The 18063-nt window shown below is 38.0% G+C and overlaps 1 protein-coding gene across 4 annotated transcripts in view; it reads right to left on the minus strand.

Moving 5' to 3' along the window:
• Positions 1-754: 754 nt before the first annotated feature.
• The window catches only part of FBXW7 (F-box and WD repeat domain containing 7), a 280045-nt gene continuing 262736 nt past the window's right edge, over positions 755-18063 (minus strand). For all 4 annotated transcript variants that reach the window (XM_026647851.1, XM_026647854.1, XM_026647853.1 and 1 more), the window contains 6 exons: positions 13387-13523; positions 10971-11084; positions 8675-8856; positions 7228-7453; positions 4030-4240; positions 755-2606 (listed from right to left, as the gene is read on the minus strand). In XM_026647851.1, coding sequence (XP_026503636.1) covers positions 2338-2606; positions 4030-4240; positions 7228-7453; positions 8675-8856; positions 10971-11084; positions 13387-13523 — 1139 coding nt within the window. In that variant the 3' untranslated portion in view covers positions 755-2337. The remainder of the gene's footprint in view (positions 2607-4029; positions 4241-7227; positions 7454-8674; positions 8857-10970; positions 11085-13386; positions 13524-18063) is intronic.

Below are 18063 nucleotides of genomic sequence, written 5' to 3' on the forward strand. Positions count from 1 at the left end.
CTTCCAATGCAACTGATATTTTGATTAGCTCACCTGTGTTGACTTTTCTGTTTGAGCAAGTTGATGGAACTGCTTTGGACCATGCAGATTGTGTAGGACAGTCTTTCAATATTATTTTGGACAGTTCACTTTAAAGCTATCTTATGTTACTGACGTTGAGTGGTTTTAAATTCTGATATGGATTTTACTGCTTCTTGCTTTTCATTTGATACTGTATATTCTTTTCTGTAGAATTTCAATCAATAAATAAAAAACATTAGATTTCATTCCTATTAGACTTACTCAATCTCAGATGCAATTAACAAAATGGTCTGAGAAGAAACTATAATAGCCACAAAAAGCTTAAATCATGTAATTTTCCTCTTGATTTACAGATTAACTTTGTGGCAAACTCCTACCAGTGTCAAATCTTAACCTAGTAGTATATTCTTAGTGATAGGAAGCTAACTCCCATGTTTGTTGAAGCCCCAGCGACAAATTCAATACAGTGACTTATGCACAGAGATGCTGACTCAGTGTTCTTGCATGTTGGGGGGGGGGGGGGGGGGGAGTAAGTTTCTTTGTAGAACTTTGTTACATAAGAAGCCCTTGAAGGCATTTTGGTTTCTGTACATTCCTCTCTTTTCAGTAAACTGAGAAACTTGACTTGATGTTACACATTTCATAGTCTGAGATAGGTCAAGATTTTGCCCATATACTGGCCTCAATGTTGCATATTAGTACAGTAACAAACCATTGGAAGAAAAAGACATGCTAACATGAAAAACACATTTTATTGCACTTAAGTTATAAGAAAATAAAATTTCTAAGTGAATCAAACCATAGACACAATCCCTTTAAAGGTTGTTTTCCTCCATCATGTCAGGTTGTTACATAACTAAAATTAACCAACTGGAATCTGATTGTTTTCAATCAGACTATAAATAAAACAAAACAAAAAAGGGAGGAAAAAACAAGATCGCCTAGGATACAGTGTTAAACCACTTTCACAGTTCAGCTTGAGTTGTGGCTCTTGGAGAATGAGGCAAACCATTTGACTTTTTCTTTTTTTTTTGTTTGCTTGTACATCTTTATTACAAAAACGTAATAGTTTTTGCACTGTGTCAGTTCCTTGCAGCAATAACTAACCATTGTTTTTCTCAATACTGTAAAACACTAAGACTGACCAGCAATTTTATTTTTGTATTTATATTTTTAAAATTTTTGTCAGTTTTATTATGCATGTTCATTCCATTCACCACAGCCCTCACAAAGAAAAAAGTTTCCCCACAGAACAGGCTGCAATAGCTTTGTTCTAAGGAATGTGTTTTAATTTTTGCCCAGAAAAAAGAAAATAAGCTTTGCACACACACTCAATTCTTTACTTGCAGGCAAACTTCACTCTTAATTGTCTGAAACTTTTTAACTCTCAGCCTCTTAGAGGCACAGTTGGCTCAAGTTTCAGTGGCAAAAAGTCTTTTTCTGTAACCAAACTAGAGCAAATTTGGAATTCAGTCTGGGACTAAAACGTCACAGCAGAAAAAAAATTAAAAAACAAATAATTTGCTTTACTTTCTTTCATTTAGCAGCATAAATAAGTTTGGCCACTGGGAATACAGTACAGGGGTGGGACAACAATCCCATACTTGAAGACCTACTTCTAGCACCAGCATTGAGAGTTAAATCCATTCAAGAACTCTCAGAACCCAGGACAACTTGCCACCTCAGAGCAACATATGCATTGTAGAGTGTAGATGAAAGCAATAGTAAATAGAGTAACAGAGGCTAATACTGTGATTGACATTGGCAATGGCTGGCAAAAAAAAAAAAAAAAAACTCTGATAAAACTGTACAAAAACAATTCACAGTAAGATTTTCGCTTTTCCACACCAGGATTTGACTTGGTCATCGCCATGGATGCTCGCAACTTTGAAAGTCATCCAGTAACAGATGTTATGCAGCAACTTTCTAGATCTCTGTGGTAAAATAACAGGTTAGCAAGAATTGTAACAACTTTTTAACCTCCACTCTGCTCAATGAGCACTTAGAGGAAAATAAAGAAATAATTGCACCTGGTTTGATTTAGAAAGTCTTATATTTGCAAAGCTGCCCCAGTCAAAAGTGAAGCTTTTTATGTGATGAGACAGCAAATGCCTCTCTTGTCAGTTACGGTTTGTCATCTCGCAGTCTCCTCCTTCATAGTCTGTAGGTCTTTAGGATCTGTTGCCCCAAGCCAACATCCTGCACCACCAAGGACAAGGGATGTGTTTTTTTTTTTGTTTTTGTTTTTGTTTTTTTTGCAGGGGGAGGGAAGGGAAACATCGTCTACACATTTGGACAAATTCATTTTTTTGCCCTTCACTTCATATCCACATCAAAGTCCAACACCAGCAGCTTTGTTTCCTCAGTTCCATTTCGGCTTCCAACCGCACACACTAGCTTTGTGTTGGAGGCTCTGATCCGCCACACAACGCCTCCACTTCCCCCACTCTCCAATGTGACTAGATTTCGGATAAATTCACCCGTTTTCAAGTCCCAAAGTTTTACAGTCCCATCATCTGAGCTGGTAATTACAAAGTTCTTGTTGAACTGTAAACAGGTCACAGCGCTCTGATGCTTGTTAGGACCTACAATAGTAAAACCAAAAGAATTTTGCTTGTGGTTAGAAAGGAGTGTAAGGGGTTACCATGTTTAGATATATTTGTATGCAAGGTAAATCAAATATTTAACATACACAAAAGCCTCATTCTGTGTTTTCAAAGGACTAGTACAGATATTGAAAACTCCCCATCCTCACAGTTGTCTGTTATTACTGTAACAAACACTGGGGCAAGTGTGTAGTCTCATCTGATTCATCAAAATGAACTTACCTAGTAGAAGGAAGTGTTCACAGAATAGGTAATTATTACTCCCACCCCTTTGGGAAGAAAGGGTGGTCTGGTTCCTAGGTCATTGCTAAACCTTGATTGCACGAAATGGTGCTGTTGCTCAAGCGTTAATCTAATTTAAAATCCCTTCTGGTGGAATGTTACAGAACCCCCACAGACAAGAAAACTCCAGTTGAAGTCATAGTTAAATATTAACTCAAATAACAAAACTCTTTTTCTTTACATGTCTTTTTTCCCTTAAGCCATCCCATAGTAATTGTCCTTTAAAAGGTCAGAGCTTGTTTTGTCCAGTAATTAAGCAGTGCAGGATGCTTTTTAGTGAAGTGGGTTTTCTCCCAGAAATATCTTTCCCTGGCAGGCAAAAGCCAGGGAAAGATATTACAAAAGACTTGCTTAGGAAAATAAGTGAATGTGTGTACATGTGCACAGCAACAGTCAAAATGAAAACTAAAATCTGTCTCTTTCCTGTTTTTAAATGGAGGATATGTTTTCCATTCATTTTTCTTGATTTATTGTAACAGACAGTGTTCACTGCCTCCCAACCCAATTAGTCTGGAGGCTTTGGAATGTCCAAGTGACCTAAATAACTAAGTTGACTGGCTGATTTGAGATGCCATTTCCTACATATTTTTGTGGTTTATTAGTCTAACATACAGATAGCAAATTTCTATCAGAACAGCTGTCTTTCCATAATAGGCAAATGATTTTAGATTTAATTATATAAAAGGGTTTATTCACAGAAAGATAATTTCACAAATACAAAAAATAGTACAGCTGTCGCCATGGCCAACTTTTGAGCATTAAATGATCAGTAGTTGTTTTCCTTGCATATAGGTTATTTTTTATTTTTAAATGCTGGTTGGAATCTTTTCCCTTTCCCCATTCCAGAATGGTGCATTAAACAAGACTGTACATTTAAAACACAGCTTGACTTGACCTAAAATTGAAACAATCTCCCTAAAGCTAATTTTGTCCTCTAGCAATATATGGGAAGTAGAAATGCTCAGATTTAACAGATATGAACAAGTACTTTGATATTAACTATTTCAGTAGCACTCAGCACTGAAGCAATTGGTAAATTGAGGACTGACCTGCACTAATTTTGCACCAGCCTTTTAGTATTTTGAATGAATGTGTTTATATTTGGATAGTATAAGCTCACCTTGCAATGTCTGTAAACACTGTCCTGTTTTGATATCCCAGATTTTGACTGTTGAATCTGCATTCCCAGACACAAGAATATTGTCTTTCAGTTCCATTCCACTTGTTAATGACTGGTGGCCTGTTAATGTGTGAATGCAGTTTCCCGTCTCCACATCCCAAACTCGGATTGAAGTGTCGAGAGATCCACTCACTACATGGATGCCATCAAACTAAAAAAAAAAAAGGTAAACACATTACAAGCAATTGTATTAAGCTCTTATCATTCACACTGTGAAAAAAACATTAAGTGTGCTACTTGCATTTAATTCAGAGTTTCACAAAATAAGACAGTATACAGTATGACCTTGCACTATCCCCTACACTAGGAAATTACATTATGGTACAACACGTTAACTAATAATGTTAAATACAACTTAGAACTCAGTGCAAAGCCTTATGTTTAACATGACCCTATCATTAACCACGCACACCTGATGCTATCAGGATAATTTCCTAGTGTAGACAAGGCCTATGGAGTTCTGCATTCAACACCTACAGATCTTAATCTTGACTAAGGAGAAAAGTACATACCGATAGACACTTTACTTTGACCCTGTCTTTGAATAGTACTATACATAGCTAAAAATTCAAGCAAACAGAACAGAAAATGTTTGAGTGGTTTCTGATATTTCAAGCAACTGCAAAGAGTTTTAAAGGATCTTCTGCCTTCCGTGTCAACCTCCTCATCCAAAAAACGTTTGTGGAATATTTCATTTGATCAAATCAACAACTTCACTCTATGTAACATCTATCCGCAGTATCAGAGCAAAAAGTTAATACAAGCACTTTGTCAGCTAAAACCAAGAGCCAGTGGTGGTGATCAGGTAGTGAATACTGCACCTAAATCATCAATTAAGAAAGAATATGAATTTAAACCTTTTTGAAAAAAATTTAATGCGTTATAAATCAGTGGTTCTGAGGACTCTTTCTGTAAGGACTAGCATTTAACATATGCTGTCCAGTCCGCTATCATCTATGGGCTGGGTTCACAAAGGTGACATAGACTCAGCATTGCAATGCTAACTATACTAGGTGCTCTGATGTCTACTGGAATCTACAGCTGTGACATAGGTACCTAGGCTTCTAATACCATGCACAGGGAAAGTTAGGTACCTAAGAATGGGATCAACAAAAGCCACCAAGAAGCCTCCAGGGAGAGGGGTGTGGCTTAAGTCTAGGTTGGAGGGAGACATCTATCACCGCTTGGAATTCACAGCCATGAACTCTTTCTCATAAACATCATAAAACCACACACCACAACCAACACACCACTACCAGGAGGTGATAGTGCTGCCCCCTTATAACCTGTAGCCCACTGGTTACAGCGCTCAGCCAAGATGTGGGAGATCCCTCCCTCTGCCTGATTTGGAGCAGAGATTTGAGTCCACGTCTCAACTCTTAGGAGAGTGTCCTAACCACTGAGCTTTGGGATAGTTTGAGATGGGGTTCTCAAACAGTTCTACTTTGTACAAATAGTCATTAGAACAGGGATCTCCCACATTTACAGGTGAATGCTCTAACCTCTGTAGAGTCACTCTCTCTTTCTGGCCCCACGTTAAGTTAAGAAACAGAATGTGTTTATTAGAAAACAAGTATGTTCAAAATGACTTATGAAATCCTCCAGTCTCTCAGTTACTGAGCCACACTTCCTGTGCCTCAGACCAGCCTAGCAGACATGCGATTTCTTGTTTTTAATTATATTTACCAATTTAAAAAAAAAGTTTGAGCAAGTATTAGCCTCAGGCCTTTGTAACAGTAGAGGGTTAGGCACAGTACCAACCCCCCAGTTCGCCAGCCAGAATGCCATTCCCAGTTCTCCATCTGCTGTCCTGTCTGACTGTGGTGCCAGCAAGCCCTAGCACAAAATAAATCCCTAAATGCCTTCTCAGACTCTGGAAGTTGTTTCAGCTCTGCAGAGACTTGTTCAGGGTGGGTGAAAAGGTAGAGGAGGATCCACAACAGGTCTTCAACTACAAACTTTTACTGCATCGCTATGTTGGTGAGGGGTGTGATGAGATGTGATTTGTGACCAACATAGCTGTGCTGGCAAAAGCCCCTAGTGCAGACTCAGCTATTACGGCAAAACAGCACTTCTGCTGGAGTGGGGGTGGAGGTGTGACTGGAATAAACTATGCCGGCAAAAGTGTCCACACTAGGAATGCTTTGCTGATATACTTTACTGGGCTGGTACAGCTACACCAGCAAAACCTTCCAAATGTAGACGTGGCCTCTAGCAGGGAGCTGATCAGAACCCTTCACTAACAGCCATTAAAATCCTAGGTCCACACACAAATATAAACCACTGTTTTTGTTTTTATAACACTCTGTGAAGTGTTGCTAGTCAGGAACCCAACAGTTGTATACTGAAAGGGATAACATGCAAACTAACCCCTTATGTTTCAATAAATGCAATTTCTAGAGGACACACAAAATCTCCTTTCAAACTTGTTTTTTGTAAATACCAGAAGCAGCTTGCTCTCTCCTTTTTGTGGCTATATGTCTTTTCAGCATTTATTTACTAAGTAAGTTCTTCTTTAGTTTGGAGTAAGAGAGACAAGCTCTGGTTTAATTTTAAAGATGAACACTACATTTTTGGGGGGGTGGAAGTAATTTTTTCATGGCTGTAAAATATTCCACATGAAGAAGCACATGAATGTTCCAGCTACTGCAGCACAGATTGAACTAGTCTAGCGCTACCCTATATACCTTAGCACTAAGTTCCTTCTCTAAGATTAAAATTCTAGAATACTATATACATGAACTTTCAGATTATCAAAGGGACATTACTTTTGGTTAACTTAGCATGGACTTAGCTCCTCAGTTGCTGATAAGCTATGAAAAACAGGGACACTGAAAACAAGAATATTCACAGCAAAAGAAAAAATAATGTACAATAAACAACGGTGATTTAAAAAAAAATCTTATTAATTCATACTGTGGTAGCTCTCAGAGACCCAAACTAGGATTTGGCTCCCATTCTAAATTAAGACAAGATATGTAGCAAGAGGAGGGAGGGAGGTAGGATGAGGGTAACCTGAATCTCTCTGTATTGTCTAGGACTGCATCTGCAGATTAGGAAGTATCCACAATTTTAGTAGTTTAACAATAAAGGTGGTGTATCCAAGGGAATCTAGAGCACTAGATGCAAATTGCTTACCTGTAATGAATAGACTCTATTAGTATGCCCTTGCAGTGTGTGTAGACAGGTTTCAGTCTCTGGATCCCATACTTTGACCATAAAATCATATGCTCCACTAACAACCCTCCTGCCATCATACTGAACACACCGGACTGCAGCTACATGTCCCATCAGAACATGTAAACATTGGCCTGTCTCTATGTCCCAAACTCTCAGCGTGGCATCTCGAGACCCACTGACAACTCTGGTGAAACACAAACAAAAACTACACTTAGCATATAAACTTCCATGTTATTTGTATCATGTATGCTAAAGCAGGAAGACTGATATATCAACCTTTTGTGCATAAAGCAGTTAAACTGAACTTATTTCTCTGGAAGGCGAGGTGGCCTGAGTACTAGTCGGCCTGCTTCTGAAGAGCTGGCTTGGCTTCACATTTTATTTAGGTTGAAAGTTAAAGCATGTTAGGTTTTCCCACCCTGTTCATCATCACACCACCAAACTATTTGGTGTGATTGGCAGTCAGTATTTAAGAGGAGAGATGCAGACTTGAATAACAAGATATTGCAGGTCAAGACTGAGGTAGTTTGGGAGAGCTGTATGTGACAGATTACATACCACCTACTTTTACATATGGTTAGCTCAAGCCAGTAATATAGTCTTGCTTTAATGAGCACTACACTTACCCAGTATTTGTTATTTATTTTTAAAACCCTCTTTGGAAGTTTTTCTTCATTATGCAACATTTATGTCACTTGATTTGTACAGTAAATATCAGTTTTTAAAATGTTTTGAACCTACTGAAACTGGAACCATAAATAGTAATGAAGATTACTGTAATTCCATTAACTATCTGGGCAGAAAAACCTTAGTTTTCTTAGAAGGAAAAGAAGGGATGAATAGCCAAGACAACATTCTAGACACAATGCAAAGCTTTAAAACAAATAACTACAACATCTCAGCCAAAGTCTCTTGAATTGATATACTATTGTTGAAATGAAATGACAGTGTAAAAGAAATTTAAATAAAATATATTCATGTCCGAAGACATTTTTAAAAAGGTAATTTTAAAATAGGTAAAGGTTTACAACAAAATGGACAAAAATAAGTTAAAAACAAGGACAGTTTGTTACGTAGCATAGCAGAATGGATCACATCAATAACATACAACTTTGAAAGAAAGTTATAGGTAACTATTTGACTGTATATGGAGAGGTTTATGTCGTTTGTACTTTGGTTAATTCTCTCAAACCTTTTCTTTGTGCAGTCAGCTGCTCTTTTCACTTCATGTTGAGTGTATAAATTTAATTTTAGTAATATTTTTACTGAATATTATAGCTTTTATATTGCACAGACCTTTACTGTCTTAGGACTACTTAATGAAATTTTAGGTACATTTTCCTTTAAAAAAAAACAACACAAAATAAGAGGCAAAAAAGATATCTAATTTTAAGTAAACATTTACCTTTTTTCATGGAGATGCATACAACGCACAGTAGACGTGTGTCCATATAAAGTATGAATACATTCTCCAGTCTCCGCGTTCCATACTTTAAGTGTTCGGTCTGTAGATCCACTAATAATGATATTGTCCCTCATTTGTGATGACCAGACTCCACCTGTGTGTCCAACTAGTGTTCTTAAACACTGAAAAATATTTTGTATAGTTAGTATTTTGGAGGAAGGTGAAAGAAATTTAATCAGTTCATATGAGGCCAGAACACTGTGATCATATAGTCTGATCTCTTGTATAACACAGGCCATAGGATGTCTCTGAATTAATTGCTATTTGAACTCGAGCATCTCTTTTGCAAAAACATCCAATATTGATATAAAACTTTCCAGTGATGGAGAATGCACCACAGCACTTGGTAAGTTTTTTCTAATGGTTAATTACCCTCAATGGGGCAGGGACAATTTTTAAATACTGGCATAACATTAGCTTTTTCCCCAGTGTTCCAAGGCTTACTGAAAATCAGCATTAACAATCCAGAGAGCGCCTCAACCAAATATTTTAAAACTCTTGGATGCAAGTTTCTGGACCTGCTGATTAAAAGATGTCTAACTTTATTACATCCTCCTGAGTAATTGCTGGAATGGAAAGTATTTCATCATTATACTTTATAAATCCATCATCTGGTTCCCCCAAATACAGAACAGATATTTATTGAACATTTAGGCTTTTCAGTATTATTGACTGTTCTATCATTTCCATCTAATAATGGACCAATAACATTGTTAGGATTCCTTTTCTTCCTAATGTACTTAAACAGCTCCTTAACTCTGCTCGCCACAGACTTCTTGTGTCCTTCTACTTCCCTTATCAATTTTTTACAATTCCTAGCTTCAATTTATATCAACTTCCCCTTTTCCATTGGTTATTCATATATATTTTTATTTTAATAGCTGCTTTCATTTCCCCTCTAAGCCAGTTTGTTTTTTAATCAGTGTTGTTTCCTTTCTTGATTGTGGCTTTTTGGGCACCAAGTAAAATGTTGTTGAACAGTTCCCAATTATTCACATTTTTCTGTTTAAATTCTTTCCCATGTGTTTTGGCTCGGAATTGTTTTCAGCTTTGTGAAATTGGCTTTTTCAAAGCAGTAAGAATATATTTTACTGGTTTGGACTTTATTCTGTTTGTACATAACAAATCCCATCAAGTCATGGTCACTTGCATATAAGCGACCACTAAATTTTTCATTCTGTGAGCAATTTCTCTTTTTCAGTCAGGATGAGGTCAAATACAGAATTCTTCCATACTGGACGCAACACTTTCTGAATATTCTGTAAGGTTTGGTGTAAACATCTCTCATATAAAGATGTTTTAATTATTACATAAGATGTTCCTGAGAACTTAAAACTGCTGACAAGTCATCCTGTCATGTTTAATTTCATATATTCAGTGGCACATTATATTTTTGAGGAGGAAGAATGTACAAAACACATGTTTTTCATTAAAGAATAACTCCATCCTGTCCTTTTTGATGAAAGAATGTTAAAATTGCACGGTGGTTTCTTTCATGAACTAGGCTTAGTGAAGGGAAGCCAGCTGAATTGGGTGTGGCTGCTTGCATACCACATTTTATTTTATTCTTCCCTAAGGTAGTAGTTACAATCCAGTCAAGGCTCTTTGAGGCATGCAAAGACAGAAACTAAAACCTTTAAATACATCTAAGACTAATATTACAATGTGGATATCTTTTATATCTTAAGCTTGCCACTATCAATATTTGGGCTGTTGAAATTAGAAGAAACTCTGTTGCTAGAATAAAGAGAAATAAATAGTCTAAGGCTATTTATAGCCAATAAAAAAAAACATTTGAAAAACTTAAAAACCATATAAATAAATGTGGAAGCCACAAGCATTAGCCAGAAACAAGATCCATGTGAATAAAGTCAGGATGAATTAACCTATAGGGAAGATAACATAGTATGTGTCTAAATTCTCTGTAATCAATGTCAAAAATGACTCCACAAGAATAGAGCAGCTGCCAAGAGAACAAGTATATATGCCAATGGTAACATGAACAGCATTATAATTTCACATCAAGGTGACTTTCATAAAATAGACATATTTCGGAGTAGAGAAAGATTGCCCAAATATTTTTTAATATTCTATCTTTGTTTTGCACCAGACAGCAATAAAGGCAAAGATATAAGATGTTCTGGGAAACAGGATAAATTAGTAACACACTTTTAAGCTTGCTACTACTATGCCAATGGTCCATTTCATGGGATCTTAACAGCAATTACCAACTTACCTTGCCTGTAACTGCTGACCAAACTTTTAATGTGTTGTCATCAGAACCACTGACTATTCGGTTACCACAGAATTGTAGACATGTGATTACATGATCATCATGTCCTTTGAGCACCTGACAATAAAGAATGTGTGTTGCAATGTAAGCCAAAAGATTAGAAGATAAACAGAAAAGAAAATCAGAATCAGAATGGTGTACATCAGCAAGAAGCGTGTATAAATTACTGTAACTAGATTAAAAATTGAATCATCATCAGTCCTTATGGTTCAGATCTATTTTATTACTAGTTGGAGTCAGGAAGACATTTCCTTGATATAAAATGTCATCCATGATATAGCATTGTATAGCTGACCAGGTGCATTAACACTATTTTTACCCTTCTTCTAAAATAATTGAGATAGATCATTGCTAAAACTAGGATAACACGTTGGATAGACCACTGTATTCTAAAAAATAATTTTAAAAACATCAAAATAAAATCTTTAAAAGCATGAGAATAATTTCATGGAAAATATTTTACCTATGAACAAAAAATTTGCTTCTGTTATCCAATGCATTTTTTTTCATTTTTATGAACTAGTCTTAATGTGTACTTATATTCTTAACCACCCCACTCCTCCTGATCTACTGGGTACCAGATACTATCCAAAATAAGAACTATAGAAACCTTTACGTTATGAAGAAACAAAAGTTAGTTTGGCTGAATGAGAAGAAAATATGTATTTCCATGTTTGTGGATTTGAATGTCATTTTTCAAAAATGGCATTTTCAGTGTTTGATTATGGAAAACTGCAACAGATTACTTTTACTACAGTACAGTAAAGATCAATTACATCAGAACATGCAAATTAAACAAGGAATTTACTATTTAAAATATCTGAATACTTTTCAAAATGTCTATTGATATGAAATGGGAAGCTGGGTAATGTCTGGGGCTACCATTTTAATAATTACAGCATAGCATGATATGACAAAAAATGCAGAACTGTTGCCAGAAACACAGAAAGTTGCAGTCAGATATTCAGATAGTAGGAGATTTTCTCAGCTTTTTAGGTAACTCCTGTATTGTTGTGTTTGTTTAGTTTTCTGGACTACTACACAAAAATTAAGAAAAGTCACAGAATTTCTCTAAAAAGACTGGAGTAAGTCTCTGGCTGTTCTTTATGTATAAAGGGCAGCCAGAGACACAATCAGACTTGATGATATGACTGCTACATTATTGCATAAATAAAGCACATTATGATACTATAATCTAGTATCAATATCATTAAAATGTGGGCATACCCTGCTAATGTTATCAGGCTGAAATGCAACAATTTTCATCTATATTATAGTACTTCATTTTTATTTTCAAAGGCAATGAAATCTTAAAAAGGTACGGTACTTTACTTTTAAAAAGCTATAAAAATGTATGTAAAAATAAGACACGAAATGAAAACAAATATCTGAATTTATGTAATAGTTTCATATCACAATTTAAAAATACCTTAAACACACGATTAACTTCATGCATAAGTATTCCTATTGAAGTGAATGGGAGTACTTTCATGTGTAAAGTTAAGTATCAGTATAAACGTTCCCAGGATTGGGGCCTCAGTGAAAATGTTGTTGCATGGTGCCACAGCAGTAGGATTTAACTCTACAAGCAGCAACTATATTTTGATTTTCTGATATGGTGCTGGAGTAAGGTATACAAACCCTACAAAGGAGAGGAAGAGGTTAAGGAGTTGATCTGGTCTCAGATGGCCTTGTCCCACCATACTTATAAAGCCTGCACAGACTGGATGCACTTAAAAAGGGAAGCAGAGTATCTTAGTACCAGGCAGACAGTGGAGGTAAGTTGACCTGAGCTCTTGGGAAAGAATTTATAGGAGCTCTTGCTGCCTGAGGCCTGTCTACTGTGGCCTGACCAAGCCTGCAAAGGGACTGGTGATGCTTCGAAGATTAGAAATTTTATCTTACATTTAATATTTTACTTTATCCTGTGGAAAGAGAGGGGACTTAATAGGAAGTGATCCCGCAAGGAAGCTGCATAACGCACCAGGATGCAGGACTTAGCTGCCTACCACTGGGGCCCTGGATTGGAGCCCACTGGAGTGGGTGGGCCCAGGCTCTCCTACAAACCCTTAGAAGGACAACTACAGATGTTCCCCTTTACAGATGCTCAGAAGTTTTCATTTGGCTTAAAACAGGATAGGTAGAAACATACATAAATTTCTACACTGTAAAATATACATGACTTTCTTCTTCTGGTTTAATTATTTTTAAGAAAAAAATTGGCACAAAGGGGTTTAACACCCTCTTTTCAAGCTATTTTAGATGTCAGAAATGATTTAGTTTAGTCCAAAACAAAACTAACAGCTGACAGGCTGATCCTACTTAATTCTTGACATGTACATAGTTCAGAAATGGTTACCTTAGGAGATTTAAGTTCTCCTCGCCGCCAGTTAGTATCAATTCTGTGCTGTCTGATATAAGCACTTTTCCATGGGCTATGTATGAAGCCTGGTTTTATTACTTTCCTTCTCTTGATATGCAATGGTTCGTCAATCCCTAAAATGAATTTAAAAGTAAAAAAAAAGAAAATCTTGTCAATTCCACCAAACATCAACCTCTCTTCACCCCCAAACTTTATATATTATGGTGACATAATCACCTTCTCACCAAATACTGTTCCAACTTCATTTGTTGTCCTGTGCTTCAGGGATGTCATCCTGCCCTCCTCCCTATACTAGATCTTTTTCCTTTTCTTTAGAACTACCACTATTGTATAATTGGTCCTTTTTCATATTTTTGCTGAAGGCTTTTCAGCTTTGCTTCATCCTTTCTACCAATGAATACCTTATGTTTCTGTCTGTAGCCCACTTGCCTTCTCTATACATCTTTTCCCTCTGGTTCATCTAATTATTAGCTTCAGTCTTGGTCGTTGCCAGTACATGGATGATTCCCACTTCTCCATCCTTCTCAAATCATTCTCTGGTACCTATATTTGCCAGTCTTGACTAAATTGTACTTTCAAATTACTGAGGGCTTCAAAGTCTGAAATACATTTTCTGGGAAAAGAGTTCCCTCTCCTGTGTCATCCCTTCTGACATTTTTAATCACACATACTTGGTTTCCAAGCCTAAGAAGTTACAGAATCATTCTTGAACCCCCACTCTTTCATCTTTCTTTTCTCAATACTGTCATCATAAGAACAAGACAAGAATATATCTTTATTTTGGCTCTGTCTTAAAGTGAAACCTTTAAAGGCAGGGATTGTCAAAGGAGGTTAACGGGATAAGAGAACTCCCACTCCAATAGGATATGGCACCTCGCTACCTTAGGCGCCTTTAAAAATTACAGGTTGATTCATACGTTAGTCTGTTTTAGTGCCCTTTTATTGATTTCTCCTAAAGCCCTACTCTCTAAATTTCAGGGAAGGCTGGTTGTCTGTGTATGTGTCTCCAAGGTCCAGGGCCAGAGCACTGTAGTTATGTCACTTCGACATGCTAGGAAGAAAGAATGGTTACTTACTTTGTACACAGTTAGTGGAGTTCTTTGAGATATGTGGTCCCTAGCTGTATTCCACTCTAGGTTTGCATGTGCTCCATGTGCCTGACATCAAAAGAATTTGCTAGCAGTGTCTGTTGGTCCATCCCTTGCCTCATTGTGCTCTGAACTGAGGGCATAGGCGATACCAGTCAGCTTTGTGTACTTGGGGAACCAGGGCACAGTATCCAGCCTGTCTGACTCATGAAGGACACTCCCCCACCCCCCAGCCTCTGCTTGAACCAAAATCGATCAGAGAAAAAGACTTGCAGAGAGCAGTGAAGGGTGGTGGGAGACACACCTAGACCCCTCCTGACAAGGGTGATAGGATTAAGGCAACTTCCCTAGTCTCATCTGCATCAAAGATGGGACAGGGATGCATCTCTGTTAGCATACAGAATCAAGAAGAGATTACAAGGCAAGAACCGCACTGAACTCTGGGACCAGAAAAGCAGGGACGCACTGCATCCTAGGGGATCTCTGCTCCAGATGTTAATGAACCTATGCCTGCACACACCCAGCTCAGCAGTTATCAGTCCAATTTTAGTAATGAATCCTTGATTCATATCCAAAATACTGAAGCTGCGTAATAGCATTGTGAGCTCCCTGGAAGGAACACCACCCATAGCCAAAAGTGATCAGCTCCTATTGTCTAGCCTTAAAAAAACGCCTTGAGTCATCAGTTTTCCCATAAACAAATCTAGTGTTCTCCCTTGAACCACTGTTGTTTCCCTACAAAAAACCCTACCCACACTCCAGTAAGTGTTCTGATGCATGGATCCAAACTCTGCATCAGTTCCACTGGGATTTCATCTTCTCCAGACTGATGGTGCTGGGGGCTCTGCCTGTCTCCAGCACTCAGGACCCTGAGCTACCACCATCACCTGGGAACCAGTTCAAGCTTCCTGGAGTGGTGAGATCCCTCTCTCTCTGTTTTCTTTTCTACCTCAGGTATAACTTTCTAACCCTGACTTGTTTTATCAGGTATGGTTTTCTATATACGACTTTTGTAACCTTTAATAATGTAACTTATGTTGGTTTAGGCTCTTCTTGTGTAGTTATCATGGTTATTCAATAAATAACTTTTATGGTTAAGCTGGTTGCTTCCCTCTCTCTCACTGAACTTTACTCTTTTGTGTTTTTGGCTTCCCCCATTTACTCTGCAGCAACGCTTCTCTTACCTACGCTAAAGATCCCTGTAGCGCCCAAAAATACTATGGGGTTTGCTCATCAAGTGGGTTATTACCAGTACAATTGTAACATGAAAGTGGGGATAGGGACGTGCTGAACCTGTGACATACCAGGGCGGCAGCTTGAAAGTTCTGCTTGTCCCAGACTGCTCAGGCTTACTCTATTCCGGTGAGGTACCTGTGGTATATAAGGGTGGCAGCTTGAAAGTGCTGCTTGATCCAGCCCACTGAGTCCAGGGACATATAAGGGGTCAGCTTGAAAGTGCTGATTGACCTGGTCCACTCAGACTTGCTCTGTTAATGTGTGTGTTCATCCGTTTCCGGGCTGGAGGAACCTAGCCCTGGGGAACATAGGTCCTGCAGGATAGCTCCATTGGGAGGGGACTTGCAGAAGGGAGAAGTAGAACTCCATATGAAAACACAAGTGACACAAGCAGTACATTGAAAGAATTACGGAACACTCCCCCTCCCCCGCAGAAGAGTAACCCTAATAAATGAGCATACCCCAAAGTAACGGGCAAATCTGGTATCATAAGTGATGACCATGGACTGACCGCCTCACCAGTTCTTTCTCTACTGCAAATAACCTTAGGTTAAGGCTCACAATAGAAGGAAAGGATGTCAGGTAGTGGAACACAGATAGGGACTACTCATCTCTAAGAACTCCAGTTACTGTACAAGGTATGTAACTTTTCTTTCTTCTTTGAATTAGGGTCCCTATATGTATTCCACTCTAGATGACTCACATGCTGTATTAACTCAGGAGAAGGGTCCAAAAGAACCCTTTCTGTACTACAGATTGAAGGACTGCTCTGCCAAAAGATGTGGCTGCTGTAGAGGGTTGCAATGTACTGTTTTGTGGAGGCATGATCAGAGAGCCTTGTGTTGCTGCTTTACAGATCTGCTGAACAGGGATATCTCAAAGTGAAGCTTCTGATGAAGTGGGTCCTCACTCCTTGAGGGAGAGGGGTGGCTATTAACTCATAACACAGCAGGATGCAGCCTCAAATCCATTTTGAGCCCCTCTGTGAAGATATGGCTTCCCCCTCATCTGTTCACAAAGACGCCAAACATTTTAAGAGATTTCTAAGAAGGTTTTGTCCTTTGTAAGTAGAATGCCAATGCGCTATGGACACCCAGAGTGCAGTGTCATGTTCTTTCTAGTGGCATGTGGCTTCAGGCAGAAAACAGGCAAGTATATGACCTGAGTTAGGTGAAATTTCAAGATTACTCTGGGGATGAATTTGGGGTGTAATCTTAAGGAAACTGTACCAATGGAAGACTGTAAAGATAAGTCTGCCACGAGGGCCTCCAGTTCACCTATTCTCCTGGCTGAGGTGAGTGCAACCAGGAAGGCATTCTTCATAGATAGGATAGAAGATGATGGGGTTCAAACAGAGCCTTTGTCCATGCCAACGGGATTAGGTTGAGGTCCCACATCAGTGTCGATTTTGGTATTGTCATAGGATGGGTGAAGATCAAACACTTGTCACCAGGGGATGAAAGGTGCTAATAGCTTCCAAGTGCACCCAAAGAAGGCTGAGAAAGAGACTCGAATTTTTTTAATGAGAGGAGGTAATCCAAAATAGTAGGGATTTCAGCATCTTCTAGGAATATGGGACGATGCTGTAGAAAATGTCTTCCATTTTGCTGTCATAGCATCTCCTTGTGGAATCTTTCATACTGTTGCTAAAGATGGATTGTACAGCCTTTGAACACAACTCTTCTCTTAATTTTATAACATTTTAATTTTTTTAATCAAAATGTCATATTATACCAAGTCAAACGCCTTACAGAATCTAAGCATGTTACATCAACATATAGCTATTAGCCAGGATGGGCAGGGATGGTATCCGTAGCCTCTGTTTGCTAGAAGCTGGGAATGTTCTTATGTTCTAACACTGTTACTTTTGTGTACCAAACTTGTAACCTCATTAAAAAAAAATCAGCATAGTTTGACAAGATCTATTTTCCATAAATTCACATGGATTGGCATTAATTATATTACCCTCCTTTAATTCTTGATGAATTAACTCCTATATTAGCTGCTCCACTATCTTACCCAGGAGAGAGATGAGACTGACAGGCCCAAATTTTACCTGGCTCATCCTGTTTACCTTTTTAAAATATCGGTACAACATTAGCTTTCTTCCAGTGTTCCAAGACTTACTGAGAATCAACATTAATGGTCTAGAAAACTCCTCAGAGAGCGCTTTTAAAACTCTTCGATGCAAGTTAGCTGGAGCTGCTGATTTAAAAATGTCTATCTTTAGTAGCTGCTGTTTAACATCCTCCTGAGATACTAGTGAAAGGGAAAATATGTCGTCATATGATACGACTGGGTCATCTGTGTTTTTCCCAAATAAGGAACA

Source organism: Terrapene carolina, unplaced genomic scaffold (genome assembly GCF_002925995.2).
Source record: "Terrapene carolina triunguis isolate 2854851 unplaced genomic scaffold, T_m_triunguis-2.0 Scaffold66, whole genome shotgun sequence".
In the NCBI taxonomy this organism is placed as follows: Eukaryota; Metazoa; Chordata; order Testudines; family Emydidae; genus Terrapene; species Terrapene triunguis.